The sequence below is a fragment of the Protobothrops mucrosquamatus genome, unplaced genomic scaffold (assembly GCF_001527695.2).
Source record: "Protobothrops mucrosquamatus isolate PMUCROS unplaced genomic scaffold, P.Mucros_1.0 scaffold1166, whole genome shotgun sequence".
NCBI lineage: Eukaryota > Metazoa > Chordata > Lepidosauria > Squamata > Viperidae > Protobothrops > Protobothrops mucrosquamatus.
The window spans coordinates 132,009-151,703 of record NW_015387381.1 but is presented as its reverse complement, the minus strand read 5'-3'; the positions used below and the strand labels follow the sequence as shown (position 1 = coordinate 151,703).

Sequence of the window (19,695 nt, the reverse complement as noted above, 5' to 3'; positions counted from 1 at the left end):
TACCACTTCAGTGGGAAGATAATCGTGTTCTGTGTACCTTGGTGCATAGTCATGCTGGCCACATGACCACAGAAGCATCTTTGGACAATGCAGGCTCCCTCGGCTAGGAAATGGAGATTAACACCGTCCCTTTACCTTTATCTAGATTCAGTTAGTGAGTCTATTGCCATTTTAGATATTACAAGCAAGAACTAATTATATAGATGCTAAATTGTCAGGTTGTGGCCTCATCAACAGAATCTGCTCATAAAAAGAGCACCTTCTGGATGTACTTACTCATTAAAGCAAGTAGCATCCATGTCATTGTGGATTGAAATAGCTCTAGCTTCAAAGTGAGAAATACGCTTCAGTATTCTTTTAGCAACAAAGATGGAATTGTCTTTGATGGACCTTAAATCAGTGGTTCTCAACCTGTGGGTCGGGACCCCATTTGGGGTTGATCGACCATTTCACGGGGATCGCCAAGCAAGGCTGTCTGCCATTTTTTTTGTCCGCCATTTTTTTTGTCTGCCATTTTTCCCCTTTTCTGGTGGGTGCCTTACCTCCCTTGGGCTGGGCTAGCTGGTGGTCGGCCTGCTCCGTCTCTGCCGCTTGCCAGCTACGCCTCAGCCGGCGCAGGGGGCGGAACCACGCATGTGCGGCGCTCCCGGGCAGGGAAAGTCCTCGACTTATGACCGGTTAGGTAGTCCTCAACTTACGACCGGTTTAGTCCTCGACTTACGACCGGTTTAGTCCTCGACTTACGACCGGTTGGGGTCGCGGCATTAAAAAGGTTGAGAACCACTGCCTTAAATCCTTGAACAAGAAAATCATGATAGGCTTACAGCAGCTCCTGTATATCCATAGTCTGCACACTGCACTTTGTGTGCTACCAGAGAAATCTTAGTCTTCTTGGCTTCTCAGCATTAAAGGACCTCTGATGATGCATTACTCATGCATTGTGTGAATCAACATTGTGTATTGTATGAATAAACATTTTCAACATCATTTGAAAACAATAAGGACAGTCAAGCAAGCAGAAATGAGTAAGGAGTAGCTTTTAGCTGCAGGCTTGCAAACTATTTCAGTTTCATAAATGTCTTTTCGCAAATTTGCAAAGATGTATCAATTCAGTTTCTTGACTCTGAGGTACAATTCTTTCCAGCAAAAGTAAGCCACGTACAGATGCTTATTTTTGGATAGAAGGGACTGTAAAAGTAGGCAGTCCTTGTTGGTGTAATTAAGATGTATGAACTATTACTTTGATGACTGGTGGTGTGAAAACTGGGAAATACGCTAGTTGCAGTGTGGGACTGTCTACAGAATAAGACATAGTTGCTTGCTTGGATACACTGAGTTGTTTCTTACTGGAAAGTATAAATTCCATGTTACCTTCCTGGCAACACTAGTTAAATTATATGCTTGGTCTTACTTGGTATCATGGTGTAGAAACGGTGTAGATTAATTCTTAAATCTATATTCAGTGCTTGGGCTTGTTAAAACAAACAAATATTATGATAAAGATAAATTAGAGTTTGCCTCTAATTATCATTACACCATGTTACCTACCACCACAGTGACTCTTTCTATAATATACCCATGGTATGATTTGCTATCAATGAAAGCATGTGTGGCTACCCCACTTGAGTGTGCTAGAGGGCTGCAGTTTGTCCTTTAACCTTGCTTTCCCGATGATGAATCAAAGGGCACACAGTAGCAGTATACAAAACTGACATTTTTTTTTATTTCTAACTTCACTTGTCGTCTTTCTTATAATTTGATACGTTTGCACTGCTGTGTTTAATGATCCCTTTCCTGGCTTTGATGAATTGAAATAGCTCATTCCAAACTGGCCTATTACTCTCCATTAGTTCTTCTTTACTGGTAAGTTAAATACACCCCCTTTTCTCAGTTGATGTTGTCTTCTGGATAGTGGCGGTGCCTTAGATCCAGTTTAGTACCTTCATATAAAAAAACTCAACACCAACTAATACTGTTACTTGCAACAATTGGCCTTTTGCTTCCTTCACAACAGAAATGCTGTTTTGTTTTTAAATTGCATAAATATTTTTCTGCTCTCCTTTGTGTTGTACATTTTAGTAGGCCTAGAACAGGGATAGGCAACCTTGGCTCTTTTATGACTCATGGACTTCAACTCCCAGAATTCTTGAGCCAACTATGCTGGCTCAGGAATTCTGGGAGTTGAAGTCCACGAGTCATAAAAGAGCCAAGGTTGCCTACCCCTGGCCTAGAACTATTATAGGGCCTAGTTGTATGAATTTCAAAACCAAACACTTAAGACTGTAACTAGGACATGAGAACAGAAAGAAAAAAGTGGAAAAAGTTGCTTACAACCCATCCTCAAAGTTACGATTGTTGCACCACTCCTGCAGTCATGTGATCTCATTTTGGGTGCTTGGCAACTAGTTGCATTTATGTTCTGTTGCAATGTCCTGTGATCTCATTTTGCATTTTTTTAAAAAGCATTTTCTGGCAAAACCCAACCAAAAATGCCCATTTAATCAACTAGATTCAGACCTATGATCATATGATTTGTTTAATGACTGTTGTGACTTGCTTATCGATCATCATAAAACATAGCTTCTCATTTTGGATAATGCTTAATTTTTTGTTTCTTCATTCATTGATTGATTCAGTTTTGAGGCCACTCAACTCTACAGTGACTCTGGGCAATTTAAAATGAAAAGAAAACAACATATCAAAGAAAAAGAATGCAGCTGACCAGAAGGCAGAATAAAAAAACCAAATGGATCAATCACCACCCTAACTCAAGGCCTGGGGGAATAATCAGTTCTTTGAAGAATTTGCAGAAACTCAAAAGATGGGAGCAGTACAGATATTTGGGGGTATATCATCCCACAGGACAAGAGCCATCACCGAGAAGGCCTGCTTCTTGGGTTCTGAAAGATGACATTGGTTAATTGATGGGACTTGGAACATCCCCGCTGTAGCTGATCTTTTTAGACAAATAGAGCCATGATTTTGTAAACTACTGGACTTAAGATGTGCTGAAGTGTGGGAGAGAAATTTCCATGACAGAGTAGATTGTTATAGGTTGGTGGTGTGAATCCGTGTTCAGGACTAAAGTTACAATTACTAAAACTTTATTTCAGTTGTAGATATGAAACATTCTTTTCCTTGGCCTGAGATGTATTCTGCTGATCTTTATCTCTATTATGAAACATATTTAGACTGTGCTATCTGTCAATTGAGAACACTGATGGCTGTTAATTTTATCTTAACAGCATGATCTGAAATATATTCAACACAGAAGCAAGTCTTATTGAGTTCACTAAGTCATAATTTCCAAAAAGTATCTTCAGCACCCTAGCGTTAATGTTTTGTTGCATTTCTAGGAATCTTTTCATTCTGCAATAGGATTTTTTAAAAAAGTTACATGACAAGTATATCAGTACTTGGTCTGGAGTGGAAATTTTATAACTGAGTTATAAAATCTTAGAAACAATATGGTCTGTAATGGAAAAACTATCAGGGGTTAGTAGAAGGGATATAATAATACATGTGCAAACCTTCCCTTCATTTTGTGAATAGACCATTTAAATTAAATTAGGCTAAGGCGGTAAATTCCATGTTTCATTTGGTTAATATTTCATGTCAGTTTTTTATAGATAAAAATTACATTTAGCAATAAATATCAAGAAGAATTTATGCAACCTGTTCTGGTTTGATATTCCATTTCTCTCCAGCTGTAAAGAAAATTCATTATTACATCTTTGATTGTAATAGGTGGTCTCATTACACTGATAATAAAACAACTTAAAAAAAAATGACAGCTGCATGGGATATCATATATCTGCTTTTAGTGGCACTGAATTTGTATGTTAGCTACAGTTTTGCTGAATCTTTCCGTCTCATGATATATTGGAGCTCAACCGAACATGTGAAACTTACTGTGGACCTTTAAATGTTTATAGTAAGTGTTTGACATTTTAGAAATATGTTAAACAATGAATGAAAGTAGAAAGTATATGTTTATGGGTAGGCATAATCAGTGCAAAAATAGCCCGAGATGCATGAGATGCCGGAATCTTGTAATTCACTGTTTGAACTCCGACGCTGTGTTGATGAACAGCATTTCGGTTTTAGTCTCCTTGTGTAAAATGGCCACCAGGTGTCATCAAAATACTTTTCTTATGCGGATAACTTCCAGTTTGTATGGTTGTATTTTTTTTTAAACCGTTAGATTTATTATTAAGCACAGCTTAGTGTGAAATATTTCATATTTTTCTTGAGGCTATTGTGACATTGCACTTCCACTGAAATAACCAAAAAGGTTATAGCTAAGCCCACCCAGTACTTTTCTATGCTGCAACTTGCTTTAATGGGACAAGGGGCAACTAATGTGTGTGTGTGAGAAGGCAGTTCATTGATTTGCAGCAATGCTGTTATGAGCTTGATCTACGTCCATGTGCACATATGTGGTAGCGACAATATTATACAGACTACAGGTAGTCCTCGACTTACATCCATCCATTTAATGAACACTCAAAGTTACAACGGCACTGAAAAAAGTGACTTATAACCATTTTTCACGTGATCGATGTAGCATCCCCATGGTCACATGATCAAAATTCGGATGCTTGGCAACTGGTTCCTATTTATGATGGTTGAAGTGTCCTGGGGTCATGTGATCATCTTTTGTGATCTTCTGGCAAGTCAATGGGGAAACTGGATTCACTTAACAACCGTGCTATTAACAATTGCAGTGATTCACTTCACAACTGTGGCAAGAAAGGTTGTAAAATGGGGCAAAACTCACTTAACTGCCTTGCTTAGCCGCAGAAATCTGGGCTCAGTTGTGGGTTGTAAGTTGTGGACCACCCGTTTGGAAGCAGTACTGTTGCGGGTCAGTTTCTGAATACCCCTCTTTTCCAGAAATTCACCAACCTAAACAAAGTCTGCAGAAAGGAAGCCAAAGTTTTTTCAAGCTGGCTTCAGTGCTGAAATGGAGCATCGCTAATAAAGCAGGCATCCCCTTTATGGGAGACAGCAAGTTAAGCTCCAGAACATGTCCCCCCATGATAAAATTTAAGAATTTACTATATTTTTATTTAGAAATATTTTTTAAAAAATGTAATGTGTATCTGCTTTCTGTTTCCTTATTTTTTTCTGTATCATCTATCATCATCTAACATACTAGCATAACTATTTAGATTTTTGTTTTCTTGTTTGGTGAATGCTGAGTTAGTCCTCAAGAAGGAAGGTCCTAGAATGAAGGTCACAGTAATCTAGCAACAAATGTGGAACTTTTTCTAAGGCAGTGGTGGCGAACCTGTGGCACAGGTGCCAGAGGCGGCACTCAGAGCCCTCTCTGTGGGCACGTGCGCCATCGCCCCAGCCTCGCTGGGTTTTATAAAACCTTTTTGCTTTAGGCCTCCGCCGCTGTGTACAAAAAAAAAAGGTTCAATCAATCAGTCAATTTCAACTTCTCGCGGGAAAAAAAAAGATCTTGCAAAGTTGGAATTGATTGATTGAACTTTTTAGTCCCACCCAGTCTGCTGTTACCACCATAGCCACGCCCACCCAATGGGCCACACCCACCCAATGGGCCACACCCACCCGGCACCGGACGATGCATAAGTGGGTTTTGGGTTGCAGTTTGGGCACTCGGTCTCTAAAAGGTTCGCCATCACTGTTCTAAGGGGACACAAGGTGATCTCTAATCATTACACAATTTGACAATTTAGGACTGCAGACATCATGCCATTTCATATTATAAGGCAGAGAGCCGAAGTAGGGAAATACATGGCAGAACTTTTCCATGTTGAGTTCCCTTGTTCCTGGTGAAAGGATAATCGTTTTCAAAGTCCACATTTTTGAGCTGCCGGTAGTTTTAACTTATGTAAAAGAGGAGATCTGATCTTTGAGGCTGTAAATATCACTTGCTGCTTTTCATATCATTGGACATTAGTTGTAATGAGGGAGATGTAGGCCACATCTGTATTAATTAAAGCCTAGAATACATTGTTTGCTATTGCTGAATATTGACAGATTATTTGCATGGATATATAATGTAAAACTAGCATATTTATTAAGGCTACATCCCAGGGTCCTGAAAGAGCTGGCCTATATCATCTCAGAACTACTGAACAAAATCTTTCAGAGTTCCTGGAGCACAGAGAAAGTGCCAAGGCACTGAAACAAAAGGGGGGGAAGTGGAACAAGGAAGCAACAGATCAATCAGCTTGACATATAATACCTGGGAAAATCCTAGAAAAGAATAATCAAGTAGCAGGTTTGTGAGCACCTGGAAATGAACAAGGTGATTAATAGAAGCCAGCATGGGATTGTTAAAAACAGATCATGTCAAACAAACCTAATCACCTTTTTTTATTATAAAGTTACTAAATTTGTGGACATAGTATAATTGAGCTTCAGTAAGGCATTTGATAAAGGCTACTTCTTAGAAAGCTAGAACAAGAAGGGATAGACAGTACCACTGCCAGATGGATTTGTGACTGACTAACCAACTGCACAGCATATAGTCTTCAATGGAACTATATCTACATGGAGAGAAGCATGCAGTGGGGTACCTCAAGGTTCTGTCTTGGGCATGATGCTCTTCAACATTTTCATAAATGATCTAGATGAGGGGCTAGAAGGGAAGCCATCAAATTTGCAGATGAGACCAAGCTAGGGGGAATCGCTGGTACTTTGGACCACAGACTCAAGATTCAGAAGAATCTTGACAGACTTGAGCATTGAGTCCTGTCTAATAAGATGCAGTGCAGTGGTGAGAAAAGTAAGGTCCTGCATTTAGGCAGGAAAAAACAAATGCACAGGTACAGAATAGGCAATACCTGACTCAACAGTAGTGCCTGTGAGAGGGATCTAAGTGTACTAGTGGACCACCACTTAAGTATGAGTCAGCAGAGTGCTCCAGCTGCCAAAAAAATGGAGTGCATCAATGAAGGGATAGTATCAAGATTACAACAGTGATAGTACCGCTTTATACTGTACTACTGAGGCCACACTTGGAATACTGTGTCCAGTTTTGGTCACCATGATACAAAAAAGATACTGATATCCTAGAAAGAGTGCAGAGAACAAAGATGATGAGAGGTCTGGTGATAAACCACAGGATGAACATGTCTAGCCTAACAAAGAGAAAGATTAGGGGTGACATGATAGCTGTCTTCCAGGATTTGAGGGTTAGAGATGGGGTGGTTGACTTATTCTCTAAAGCCCCCGAGGGCAAGATAAGAAGGAACAGGTGGAAACTCATTAAAGAGAGATCCTACCTGGAATTAAAGAGATATTTCCTGACTGAGACCAATTAACTAATGGAATAACTTGTCTCCCTGAGTTGTGAGTGCTGGAGGTTTCTAAGAAAAAAATTGGACATTCATTTGTACAGGATGGTATAAGGACTCCTGCCTTGGGCAGGGGGTTGGAATAGAAGACCTCTGAGGTCCCTTCAAGCTGAAAGATTCTATTATTACAGAAATAATCTAATATCTTCCTTTACTCATCAGTGAAACATCTATCTGGATCTTGTTCTTGAAGCTCTGACACAGTTGTAGTTCCTTGAATGCGTCAGTGGCCTCTAGAGGCACCTTGACAGATGATTTGCACAGGCCTAGTATAGTGGGGGCAGTCTGAACAAGTCTATTTTTGATATTGCTGCTTGCAATAAAACAGCATCCAAACTACTTAGAATTATATAGGTTGTACAATAAACAATTCAGAAGAAGGCTCAGACAAATCACTTCTGTGTTGTTGCCAAGAAAACAATAGCAGCAGCAGCAACAAAATGGACATATTCACGAGTCCCAGAATCCCAGAGCCAAGCTTAACTTGGGAGGAAAATTATTTTTATTTGAATGGATGCCATCGTTAGATTTTGGTGCTGGCTTGTTTAGCTATATTTCATTATTTTGAGTAAATCATGCCTTCTTAACATAACATTCAGTTTGAAGTCAGTTGTTTAGTTATAAAACTTAATTGGGGAAATAATATTTTTTCTCTATTTTCTAGTTGCCCTTTAAATAAATGCAATGCTTTCTTAGAACATTATGTCAACAATCAAACACAAAGGTCACACCTTTTAAATTTGAATTCCCAAAATGGACATTATTTATATTGCAACCTTGATATGGCTTCTGTGGATTGGTTCCATTTAAAGCAGAGGCTCCCAACCTTTTAGGCACTAGAAACTGTTTCTGTGGGGAGAGTTTTTTCCACGGACCGGAGGGGGCGTGATTTCCTGTGCTGCCTGCATCCCATAGATGGGGTTTCGCTTGTTTGCACGGCTCGGTTTCTGACATGCTGCGGACCGGTGCTGGTCCACGGACTGGGGGTTGGGGACCTCTGACTTAAAGTATATAATTCTATTTAGAAGTGCTGGAATTAAGTAATGTCTATTTGCATTGTTGTAAGTTGTTACAAAATTTTGTTTTCAGAGTCACTAAAAATTATTTTTTACCAATGTCTATTGTGCAAAAAAAATATCCTATTTTTTATTTAGATGTCAAAACATACTGTTCCATGTAAGAAAATATTTACCAAAATCTATAGCGGAATATGTCCTTGAAACATTTGAAAAGTAATAGCATTTATTCGGCAAGTTATGAATTGGATTGTAATAAAACATGTTTGTTTTTATGTACACAGAAGCTAATTTATACTTTCTGTTTTTTTTCTCTTTTTAGATATTCCAAGAACAGATGTACTAATTCATTTTATTGGAATTGTACTCTACATTATCTTCCTTAAGGATGAATGTTGAAAAAAAACAGAGTTATGAATGTGATGAAAAAATAGAAAATGAGTTACCACAAGACAGCGCTAAAAATATTTTAGTAGGAAAAACTCCCAATGAATCTTTTTCTAACTCAAAAATGCTTTTGATGAAAGAACAGAAAAATCCATTGAAAAACCCAGAAGAAAATGGCTTGGCCAAACGGCCACTATCCCAAATAACTGATCAGGAACTTAATGAAACAACTATAACTGAAAATGAACCTGTCTCAAAAAGATTAAAGCTGGTTGGTTCAAAACCTGCAGAAGAGAATGAAGAAAATCCCTCTGATGCTATAACATATGAATATTCTGTTGATGGGACAAATAAACCAGTAGGAAAAGTGGCTGTAAACACCTCTCTGAGTAGATGTTCATCTTCATCAAATTCTTCATGCATTCAACAAGAGTTTGTGCCCGAAGATAATACTGTACAGATAACACCTATGGAAAATGAACGTTCTCAAGAGAATGAACTATTACTTCCAGAATGCAGATCATCTGTCTTAGATAATTCAACTGGCATTAATTACACAATGAGTAGTATTAAGAATGTTTCAAAATGCAAAACCTGTAAGGAGATTTTTTCCTCCGCTCTTGATTTAGAAAACCATATTCAGGAACATCACCTTAAGCAATTGAAAGAAAAAGGGAGTTCGTATTGTACTTCTAAATCAGAGCATACTTCATCTTTGCGAGCGCACATCAAGCAGACTTCTGGCCAACTTACATATTTTTGTGATCTCTGTGGTTATCAGACTTTTAAGGAAGCTCTCCTACAAGCTCATTTTCTTGGCAAGACACACCTCCGGCGACAAAATCTGGCTGCCCGTGGTGGATTTGTAAAGATGTTAACAAAAAAATCCTTTTGTAAAAAACAGCGGTTTTCAATCAAAGAAAAGAATGTCAGAACGAAATTGGCATCTAATAAACAAAAAATAACAGATGAGCTTTCAGATCATTTAAGAATTTCAAGCAATAAGATAGAGAACTTGAAAGAAAACTGTCAACGTTTAGTTGAAATGATACCATCTACTGAACCAACAGAATGTATTACTAAGGAAGAGGCCTTATTGTGGAAAGTGGATGGAAATGGTGAAGTCCTCTTTGAAAAATCAGATGTATCAGAGTCTTCAGAATGCAATCCAAACCCTAACCCTAACCCTGCTAAAAGTACTCAAGTCACAGCTAGCAACTTAAACGCCACTGGTGTATTAGGTAGTTTCTACAAAAAAAGAAGAATCCTATCACAAGGAATGACTTTCAGGCAAAGCACTTTTTTCAGAATAAATCAACAGATTAAAAGAAGATACAATCTTTTAGGTGTTGGTAAAAAAAGCAAGCTTGATTTTAGAGTGAAGCATAGTGTTCAGGGAGAGTTGCATCGGAGTGATTTATCACAGGCCAAAGTTTTACAAAGTGAAGGTGATGGCAAGGATTTCTATGCAGATATCCCCAAAACAGAAGCATTACATCAGAATGAAAAAAATATACTGGAACATAAGACTGCATCAGAAAAGGAACTTGATGAGCAGAGAGCACTAGATCCTTGTAATCATGGTGGATGTACCTCGTCAAATAAAGAAGACCTGAAATTGGATGCTGATAAAATTCATGGTGAATTTAAAGTCCATTGTCAAATATATGGATATTCCTCTGACAGCAAGAACCTGGAACGTTGTCAAAAGAATAATATTATAGACGGTTGCAAGAAAAATTGCCCTAAATGTTCATTTCTTGCCCCAAATGACATAAGCCTTGAGAAACACATGTCTGATGAGCATAGCATGGCTTTCTCTTGTTCTGCTTGCTGCAAGTATTTTCAAACCAACGAAGAAGTAGCAGCTCATAATGCAACTGAGCATCATAGTGATTTATTGTCTCAAGGAAATACCATTCAGTCGCTTCAGAGTGATCTGGCTGTGCATTCAACATCTTGTCCTTCAGGTGAACTTCCAAAGGTTGTAGAATTGAAAGCACAACAGGCAGACCTCAAGCTCTCAATATTACATCCTGGTAGTGAGCTCAAGGAGTCTGTTCTGAGCAGAAGTCAATTTCAGTGTAAAAAATGTTTTTATAAAACAAGGTCTTCTTCTGTGCTTACAAGGCACATAAAACTTCGCCATGCTCAGGAATACCATTTCCTTTGTAAAGCGTGTAACCTTTATTCATTAAGCAAAGAAGGCATGGAAAAACACATAAAGCGAAGTAAACACCTTGAAAATGCCAGAAAAAATAACATTGGCTTACGATTTGAGGAATGTATTGAAAAGATATGTGTAGGTGGGACAGATGGTAAAAAAGGAACTGAAGCCCCTATTTCTGGAAGTTTAAAGACAGCATTAGAGAATGAGAGCATACGTGCACCTTTCTCTTCTCTGCAGAAGGTATCAATAAATAAAGAGTTGTACCCATCAAATGAAACAATTAAAGATAGTGAGTTGCTTTTTGGGGGCCTGCAAAAGAAAGGTAGACCTAAAGGGACAATTTCTCGGACATGTCCTCACTGTGGCCTATTGGCGTCTAGTGTAACAAACTTGACTGTCCACATTCGCCGAAAGCATAGCCACCAGTACAGCTATTTATGCAAAGTATGTAATTACTATACTGTAACTAAAGGTGATATGGAACGTCATTGTGCTACAAAGAAGCATAAAGGCCGCTTGGAAGCCAATGGGGAGAAAAACGTTGAGTTTATTGTTTGCCCAGAAAATGATAACATTGAAGCCAACACAAAGAAAACAGATGATCCAGGAAGTCTTTCAAAAGAATTCATAGTTTCTAACGATCAGGCTTCAGAGACAGATCAAGCTATTTTGGAAAGCAAGGGAGATGAACAGGACAATACCATCCAATTAAATGTCAAAAATATAATTCACCTTCCCAAAAGAGATAGAGATAGAAACTTTTCTGAAACACAACATAAAATTGGGGAATCGAGTAACATTAGCCAAGATAAAAATGTGCTGGTTCAAACAAGGCTAGCAACTGCAAATGATAATAAGTGTGCGCATTGTAACTTCATTGCACATTCTTTTTCTTCCTTGGAAGTACATATAAAACGCAAGCACACTAAAGAATTTGAATACTACTGCATGGCCTGTGACTATTATGCAGTTACTTGCCGAGAGATGATTAGGCATGCAGCAACAGAAAAGCATAAAATTAAAAGACAAACATATATAGGTGCTTCCTCTGGAGAGGAGACAGATGTAGCAAGTATTGCCAAAGAAACTGCTATTGTTTCTGAAGAAGAGCAGCAAAGTACAGAAGATCTTCAGATTTCATTAGATGAAACAAAGTCCAAAAGTAACATTGAAGAGGAAAACCCAGACAACCAGGTCATGCATGAAGTGAATAAGTCACCTACCTATCTGGCATTAGAAGACAGTGTTGCTTCAAAGGTTTCTAAAGATTGCATTCTTGAGCCTCTAGATGGTGAAACTGAAGATGGAACTGATCAAGGCAGAAAAAATACAAGTGGTGAAGAAAATGATCAAAATGAAGGTCTTAAACTCAATGAGATGGTTGAACTTAAGGAAACAATTGATTGTGTTCTGCATCAAAATCAAGAAATAGCAAAATCAAACATTCATTTGGCAACAGTTCCTGGAAATGGAAACATGGCTTTCGATGAAAATTCTCCAAATTCAGATTTAATGAAAAATGAAAACAAACTGGAGGAAGATTCTGAAAAAAGATATGAAAGTTCAGAAGTAGCTACTGAAGAAGTGAAAACAGATGAAACCCATTTGTCTATGGTTTCAGACACTGGTAGTGTACTGGGGCAGGAAAACATCAGTGAAAGTACTGAAAGTTTTAAAAACACCCAAATTTTACAGCAACAGATAAACACTAAGCAATGTCCTACAGTGGAAGAAGAGGGTACCTTGATAGATGCCCAGCAAGAAACAGGAGTATCTTTGAATAATATTTGGGGTTCAGATAGTTCAGTAGCTGAAGTCATGGACAAAAATGATATAGCTTTGGATACTTTAAACAGTGTTGATGGCAAAATAGTAGATGGAACAGGGATGCAAAACTGTGGTCAGTTTGATTCTTCAATAGTGAAAATAAACCATGAAGACAATTGTGAACAAGTTGATCACCCAGTTGATGGCCAGAATCTGAATAAGCAAAAAAGTTGGGATAGGGCTATAAAAGTGGATTGCCCACGGAATGATGGAAAAAAGAAGAAGGTAGAAAGCCATCCTATGAAAGAATCTCCACGAATTTGTTGTGATGACTGTGGTTTTTTAGCAGATGGTTTAAGTGGACTAAATGTTCACATAGCCATGAAGCATCCATCAAAGGAGAAGCATTTCCATTGCTTACTATGTGGAAAATCGTTCTACACTGAGAGCAGCCTTCATCAGCATCTGGCTAGTGCTGGCCATATGAGAAATGAACAAGCAAGTGTGGAAGAGTTGCCGGAAGGGGGTGCCACCTTTAAATGTGTGAAATGCACAGAACCTTTTGATTCTGAACAAAATTTATTCCTTCACATAAAAGAACAACATGAAGAACTGCTCCGGGAAGTCAATAAGTATATTGTTGAAGATACTGAACAAATTGTCCGAGAGCGAGAAGAAAATAAAGGCAATATTTGCAAATATTGTGGGAAGATATGCAGAAGTAGTAATTCAATGGCTTTCCTTGCTCATATCCGTACTCATACAGGTACGTATTGATGAGTTGTTCAGTTAATGTTTTGTGATGGAAATTGAATTAAAATTCCTTCCTTCCTTCCTTCCTTCCTTCCTTCCTTCCTTCCTTCCTTCCTTCCTTCCTTCCTTCCTTCCTTCCTTCTCCCTCTTCTCCTTTTGAAACTTGTAAATCAGTCCTTCTAATACTGTATTCCGACAATATATGATTTCCATGTTCAGTGCTTAAAGATTGAGACATTAGCTTCTAGGAGTATTTTGTAGAAGCCAAAGAACAGGAAGATTAATTTTCTTAAAAGTTTTCAATAGCATCTCTTTTGTTAATATACATTTTAAAGATTATATCCCCAGACAAACCTATAATTCACCAATTTCATTGTAACTGTTTCAGTGAATAATTTGTGGCTTCATAAGATATTTTCTTTTGCAATAATGAATCTCTTCTGCTTGTACAAAGTGGAATTGCTTGGCAAATTTTTCATTCATGTATGTATGTATATGTGGCATTGATCTGGAGTTTCATTTCCCTTTTTACTTCCCCTTTTTTGACTTATCTTCTTCCTTTTCTATCAAAGATTACCGTATTTTCTGGCGTATAAGACGACTGGGCGTATAAGACGACCCCCGACTTTTCCAGTTAAAATATAGAGTTTGAGCGAGAGAGATGGGGGGGGGGAGAGAAAACTTGATGAGTAATATGCCAAACCACATGTGTAAAGGAATAAAATAGAATACCCGTATTTTCCGGCGTATAAGACGATTGGGCGTATAAGACGACCCCCAACTTTTGAGAAGATTTTCAGGGTTTAGAAAGTCGTCTTATACGCCGGAAAATACGGTAGGTGCCAAGGGGTTTTATAGTATGTTTTTAAGTGAGGAGCAAGCCACCAGGCAAGAGATATTGATGAAATGAGACATTCAGCAAAGTCCGTGTATGAACAGAAGAGTTGCATAATTATATCTACCCAAGCAGATATACTAAATGTTTCCTTTACCTATGAACACATATACCAACACATTTTAGCTTTACTGCTGCTTCTGTTGATACCATATTGGTATGGCTCTATCTAGTCTTCCACTAATTGAGTTTGTATAAATTCCAATCTGAGATTATTTATTTGATGGATAAAGATATTCAGCTAAAGGGAGGGCTGGAGTTTAAAGAGAGCACAAATAAAATGAAACAGAGATGGGTAACTGAGATATGTAGGTATTGATATCCAACAAACTTGGGGATGGTTCATTTCTGAGCCACTATATCTGGCAATGATCAGCTCAGTGGACTCACACCAAGAGAGCTAATTCAATGTAGAAGGTACCAAGCTAGAAACTGGGAGACCATGAATTATAGTCCCACCTTAGACACAAAGCCAACTAGATGACTTGGACTAGTCACCCTCTCTCATCGCTAGGAAGCTTGCTTTCTTTCTTTCTTTCTTTCTTTCTTTCTTTCTTTCTTTCTTTCTTTCTTTCTTTCTTTCTTTCTTTCTTTCTTTCTTTCTCTCTCTCTCTCTCTCTCTCTCTCTCTCTCTCTCTCTCTCTTTCCCTTCCTTCCTTCCTTCCTTCCTTCCTTCCTTCCTAAAGTGAATCCATGTCATTATGTGTTACAGGTAGCCCTCAACTTACAACAATTCATTTAGTGATCGCTCAAAGTTACAACAGTACTGGAGAAAGTGACTTATGACCATTTTTCACACTTACAACCAATCCGGTATCCCCATGGTCACGTGATCAAAATTCAAATGCTTGGCAACTGATTCATATTTATGACAGCTGCAATGTCCCAGGGCAATATGATCACCTTTTCTAACCATCTAACAAGCAAAGTCAATGGGGAAGCCAGATTCCCTTAGCAACTGTGTTATTAACTGCAGTGATTCACTCAACATCAATGGCAAGATATGTCATAAAATGGGGCAAAACGTACTTAACAAATCTCTCAGCAACAAAAATTCTGGGCTCAGTTGTGGTAAGTTGAGAACTACCTATATTTGAGTCCCTATGCAGTACTAGTATGCTTGAGAAAAATGGGTGTGCATAGGATTCTACAAGTTGGGATCTGCCTTTGAAAATTTCTCCAGACCAGTTCAGGCATCTTTTCTGTTCATTTATTTATTTGCTTCCTAGGGATATGTTAGAGATACATATTCACCCATTTTTGAGATATTTTTTGACCCTAGTTTGTTCTAACTACAGCCTGACTGAGTGGAGTCCTTTTGAATTCCTTGAACTCAGGTGGAGAACCCTGAAAAAGAAGACCTGCTTTACTTGTTCAGGAGTTAAAGCACTTTTGAATAGTTTTGGAAACATGGACACCCCTAATTGGTAGTTTCATTTTGCATAGAGAGGATTACAGTGCAGCTTTTTATTTACTTTTTAACTGAGCTAAAATAACTTCCCAAGATATCAAGCAGTTGCCAGACTGGTAGAATACTGAATGATGATCTTAACGTACTATCTTAGGTAGGTTTCCTGCCTCTTGGATACAGAATCCACTAATTGCATTTAGTAGTTGAATGATGGGTGTTTGGTGTATTTTTTTTTTTACTTGTGAAGTATGCTGATTTTGGGATACAAGTGCATATGATTATCATGATATTTGGAGTTGGCCATCATTTTAGAAAGCATTTTTAATGGTAATGCAGTACCTGTGATATTTGGACCAGATAATTTAGACCCTATGCGGTTCCACATTTTCCATTCTCTTTTTATGTTTTATATTAAGTGGAAAAATTTAAAACAACACTTTTGCCGAAAATGCATAAGCTGCAGTTCTAAATTTATGTAAAAATTCACTGCTGTGTTTCTATAAACCTGCCATACATTCTTTATTTTAAATAGACAGCTTTTCTAAATCACTGAGCTCTGCTTAGACAAGTGGTGTCTCTCTGGTTAAATTTATGAGTGGATTTGAATAATAAATTCACATTTCAATGAACATATTTTCATTAAAACTGTAAGGTTTATTTTACTGTACTTTTAAATAATGGGTTATTATAGAGGCTCTGGTTTAACTTCATGCAGTAGTTGAAACTTGGTACAGTTTCTAGAAAGAAAATGGAAAGATAAAAGAGATTCAGGATGTTGCAAAAAATATTAATATTCTTGGTGCTATCCTGAAATGGTTCCTTTTTCTCCAAGAAGACGAAGCAGTGGTTAGGCAATATGCTTAAGATTCAGGTGAGGAATATTGTCATCAAGAATCTTTACTCAAACTAAAGTATTCTTACAAACTCTTATTTTGGAATTCTGGCTGTTTTAAAAGTCTGCTATTGCTAGCTTTGTGCATAGGAACCAGTTTCAGGAAACGGTTTGATTCTGCAACTGTTGGGTTTTTAGGAAGCACCAACTTGTTCACGTGTTTTTATGAGCCCTTAATATGCCCTCTTAAGGCAGATAAAATGGAATAAAACTACAGGGAAGATGCTAATGGAGGTCTCTTTAGAATTCTTTATGCAACTGTCTGGTCAGGACATGTTGCTTATAATTGATGTGTCCATTACTTGAATTCTCTTGTAATTATAGTCAATAAGTCTTGTAAATGTGTTAAAGCTCACTAAAAGCATACAAATTCAAGAACAGAGTAAGGCTAATAATTTAAAATAATCAATGTAGGCATTTCAGCACTTAATTTCCCTTGTGTGTTGATAGCTGATCATTCTTAATCCATTAAGATTTATTTAGTCGTTTACAATGCAAAATAGGTTTGCACTGGTCACTTGTGCCATTTGAAAATGTCCACCAGGTTAAGTGCAGAATGTAGTCCATTAGTCTTCCTTGACTATATGTATTAATTGCATTTAAAATCAAGTTAATGTGGATGTGAAAGTGAGGTAACTATCAATATATGACAAAGCAACCCTACTTACATAAGTTACATCATTGATTGTAACATTTAGTAAAAGTTAGCTCAGTTTTTAATGTCTTGTGTATGTCTTATCACCGTGTATTTTTACTGTGCTTTGCCGTAGATGTGAATATATCAGAAAATACGTTTTTGGATGGTGGGCAGACAATAAATGAGATCTGCTATTTCACTTTGCAAGTTATTTTTGGACAAAACAAGGAAGAGTTGCAAAGGAGTTTTTAATCTACTCTCACTTCACCCTAAAATGAATGGCTTTTCTGATAAGAGTGCTTCTGCACATTAAATAGTAGTTCTGATATTTTTATTAATAGTTAATGGGAAAAATGTTTTACTCTTCCAATTCCTATTTTTTTGTTTTTAATTGTTAATTTATTTATTTATCACATTTCTACACCACCCACCTCACCTAAGTGGGTGGTTTATAATAAAAACATAAAGTAATATAAAACTTAGTTAAAAACAGATAAAAAGAGAATTAAAATATGGTTAAAATGAACATAATAAAAAGTGAAAAGAGTGGAAGGAGAACCTTTTAGCCACTAATCATCCCTAAGGTTGCATATCATTCTTAGACACAGTCTTGACACCCTTCCAGAAGGCCAGAAGAGTGACGCCAGCCTCACCTGTAGGGGTAAGAATGTTCCAGGGGGGGAGGGCAATGGCAGAGAAATTCTCTTCCTTCTTTCCCACCATTCAAAATTCTTCAGTTGTTGGGATCCTGCCTGACTGGATGGGACGAGTCAATGTAATTGGGATGAGATGATTCCTCAGATAAACTGGCCCCATGCCAGTTTGACTCAGAAGCAACCCTAGAGGCACCCAAGACTGCTTGTGTTGTTGCGTTCTGCACCAATTGCAGCTTTCATGTACTCTTTAAGGGCACCCTTATGTAGACCATGTTGCAGTAGTCCATACAGGAGATGACCAGGGCAAGAGTGACTGAAAAAGAGCTTCTTGATCTAGGAAAGGGTATAACTGGCGCATAAATTGAGCAAAGACCTTCCTAGCTATGGTTCTCACCTGCCTCTCGAGCGGGAATTGTGAGTCCAGGAGGACCCCCAGATTATGTACCCCCATCTAAGAACAAAGCTGGTAAATCCCCAGATACAGGGGAGCCTCCTACCTACAATCCATGTTACCAGGATTCAGTTGAAGCCTGTTGTTCCCCATTTAGATCCCCACACCCTGCAAACACTGTGAAAAGGCATCCACAGCACCACTTACTTCACCCAGGATGTAGATGTGCACCTAGGTTTCTACATAGTGATGATACCACATCCTATGGCAATGGATGATCTCACCCAGGGGCTTCATGTAGATGTGGAAGAGGAGCTGAGGGAGTATTGAGCCCTGTGGCACTCCACAAAACAGAGTCATGGACTGGATCTCTTGCTCCCTATTAATACCAGTTGGGACTCGTTCCAAATGAAAGAGGAAAATCAGCACAAACTCTGTTCCCCCACCCCATTGCCAGCTCACAATGCCAGATTTTTTTTCAATTTGCTGAATACTTTATGCAGTGTTTCCTCCCATCTTCTATATGCTGAATGCAGTTCTATAAAGAAAGAAATCGGTTTTGGTCACTAACTTTGAGACACCAAAGGAGAATGTTATGCACCAGTGTGGATTAAAACACCAGCATCAGATTTTGAAGTCATTTGTGCGAGTATAATACTAGGTAATAAAGAAGCCCATTACTCATTAGACAAGTGAAAATGAGAAAATGTAGAGAAAAGCAAAATAACTGTTACAGGTGGAAGACTTTTAAGCTTCCAATTCAAACAGGTCACGTATGTCTAATTAACAATCGTATTCTGAAAATGCAGTCATGAATCCCTGTGTCCTTGTTTACTTTATCCTCTGGAGTCACAAATAGATTATGGCTGTTCTGAGCAGAAATATGAATGCGATGAAGATTCATCTCTTTAAGTTGCATGTTTGGCATTCAGTAACTTTAAAACAAAATTATTTGGGGCCCAGAAATCTCTTGTGATAAAGACTTATGAATAATAACCCATTTTAACATGGTAGCCACATTTTCTAAATTCTTAATTGTCCCCACGATGTGATCTCTTTGTAGTTATGCTGCAGGTGGGGATTGAATTAAGGGGGGGGGGCATTCCTTCATTACAAGGAATCTGACTGATGAATTTGAGATGCCAGGCTACAAGTGGCATTCACAATGAATGCTTATTCAAAAAGTCTGGCATGGTTCTAGTGGAGATTTTACTGCTACTGTACCCATAAACACAAATTGAAACAATTAAGAACCGAGTGAAGAAAATGATTACTGACATGCCTTTTACTTTTGTTCAGAGCAGCCTTTATAGAAGAAGAGCCATTTCCCTCTCTCCTTTTATGTAGGAGCTCTTTCTTCTCTTAAGCTCTGTGGTTTGGGATCCC

At 38.1% G+C, this 19,695-nt stretch overlaps 1 protein-coding gene across 1 annotated transcript in view; it reads left to right on the top strand.

The window, feature by feature from the left end:
• Positions 1–8,812: 8,812 nt before the first annotated feature.
• ZNF407 (zinc finger protein 407) overlaps positions 8,813–19,695 on the top strand; it is a 46,575-nt gene continuing 35,692 nt past the window's right edge. The window contains exon 1 of the mRNA XM_015820714.2: positions 8,813–13,440. Coding sequence (XP_015676200.2) covers positions 8,862–13,440 — 4,579 coding nt within the window. The 5' untranslated portion in view covers positions 8,813–8,861. The remainder of the gene's footprint in view (positions 13,441–19,695) is intronic.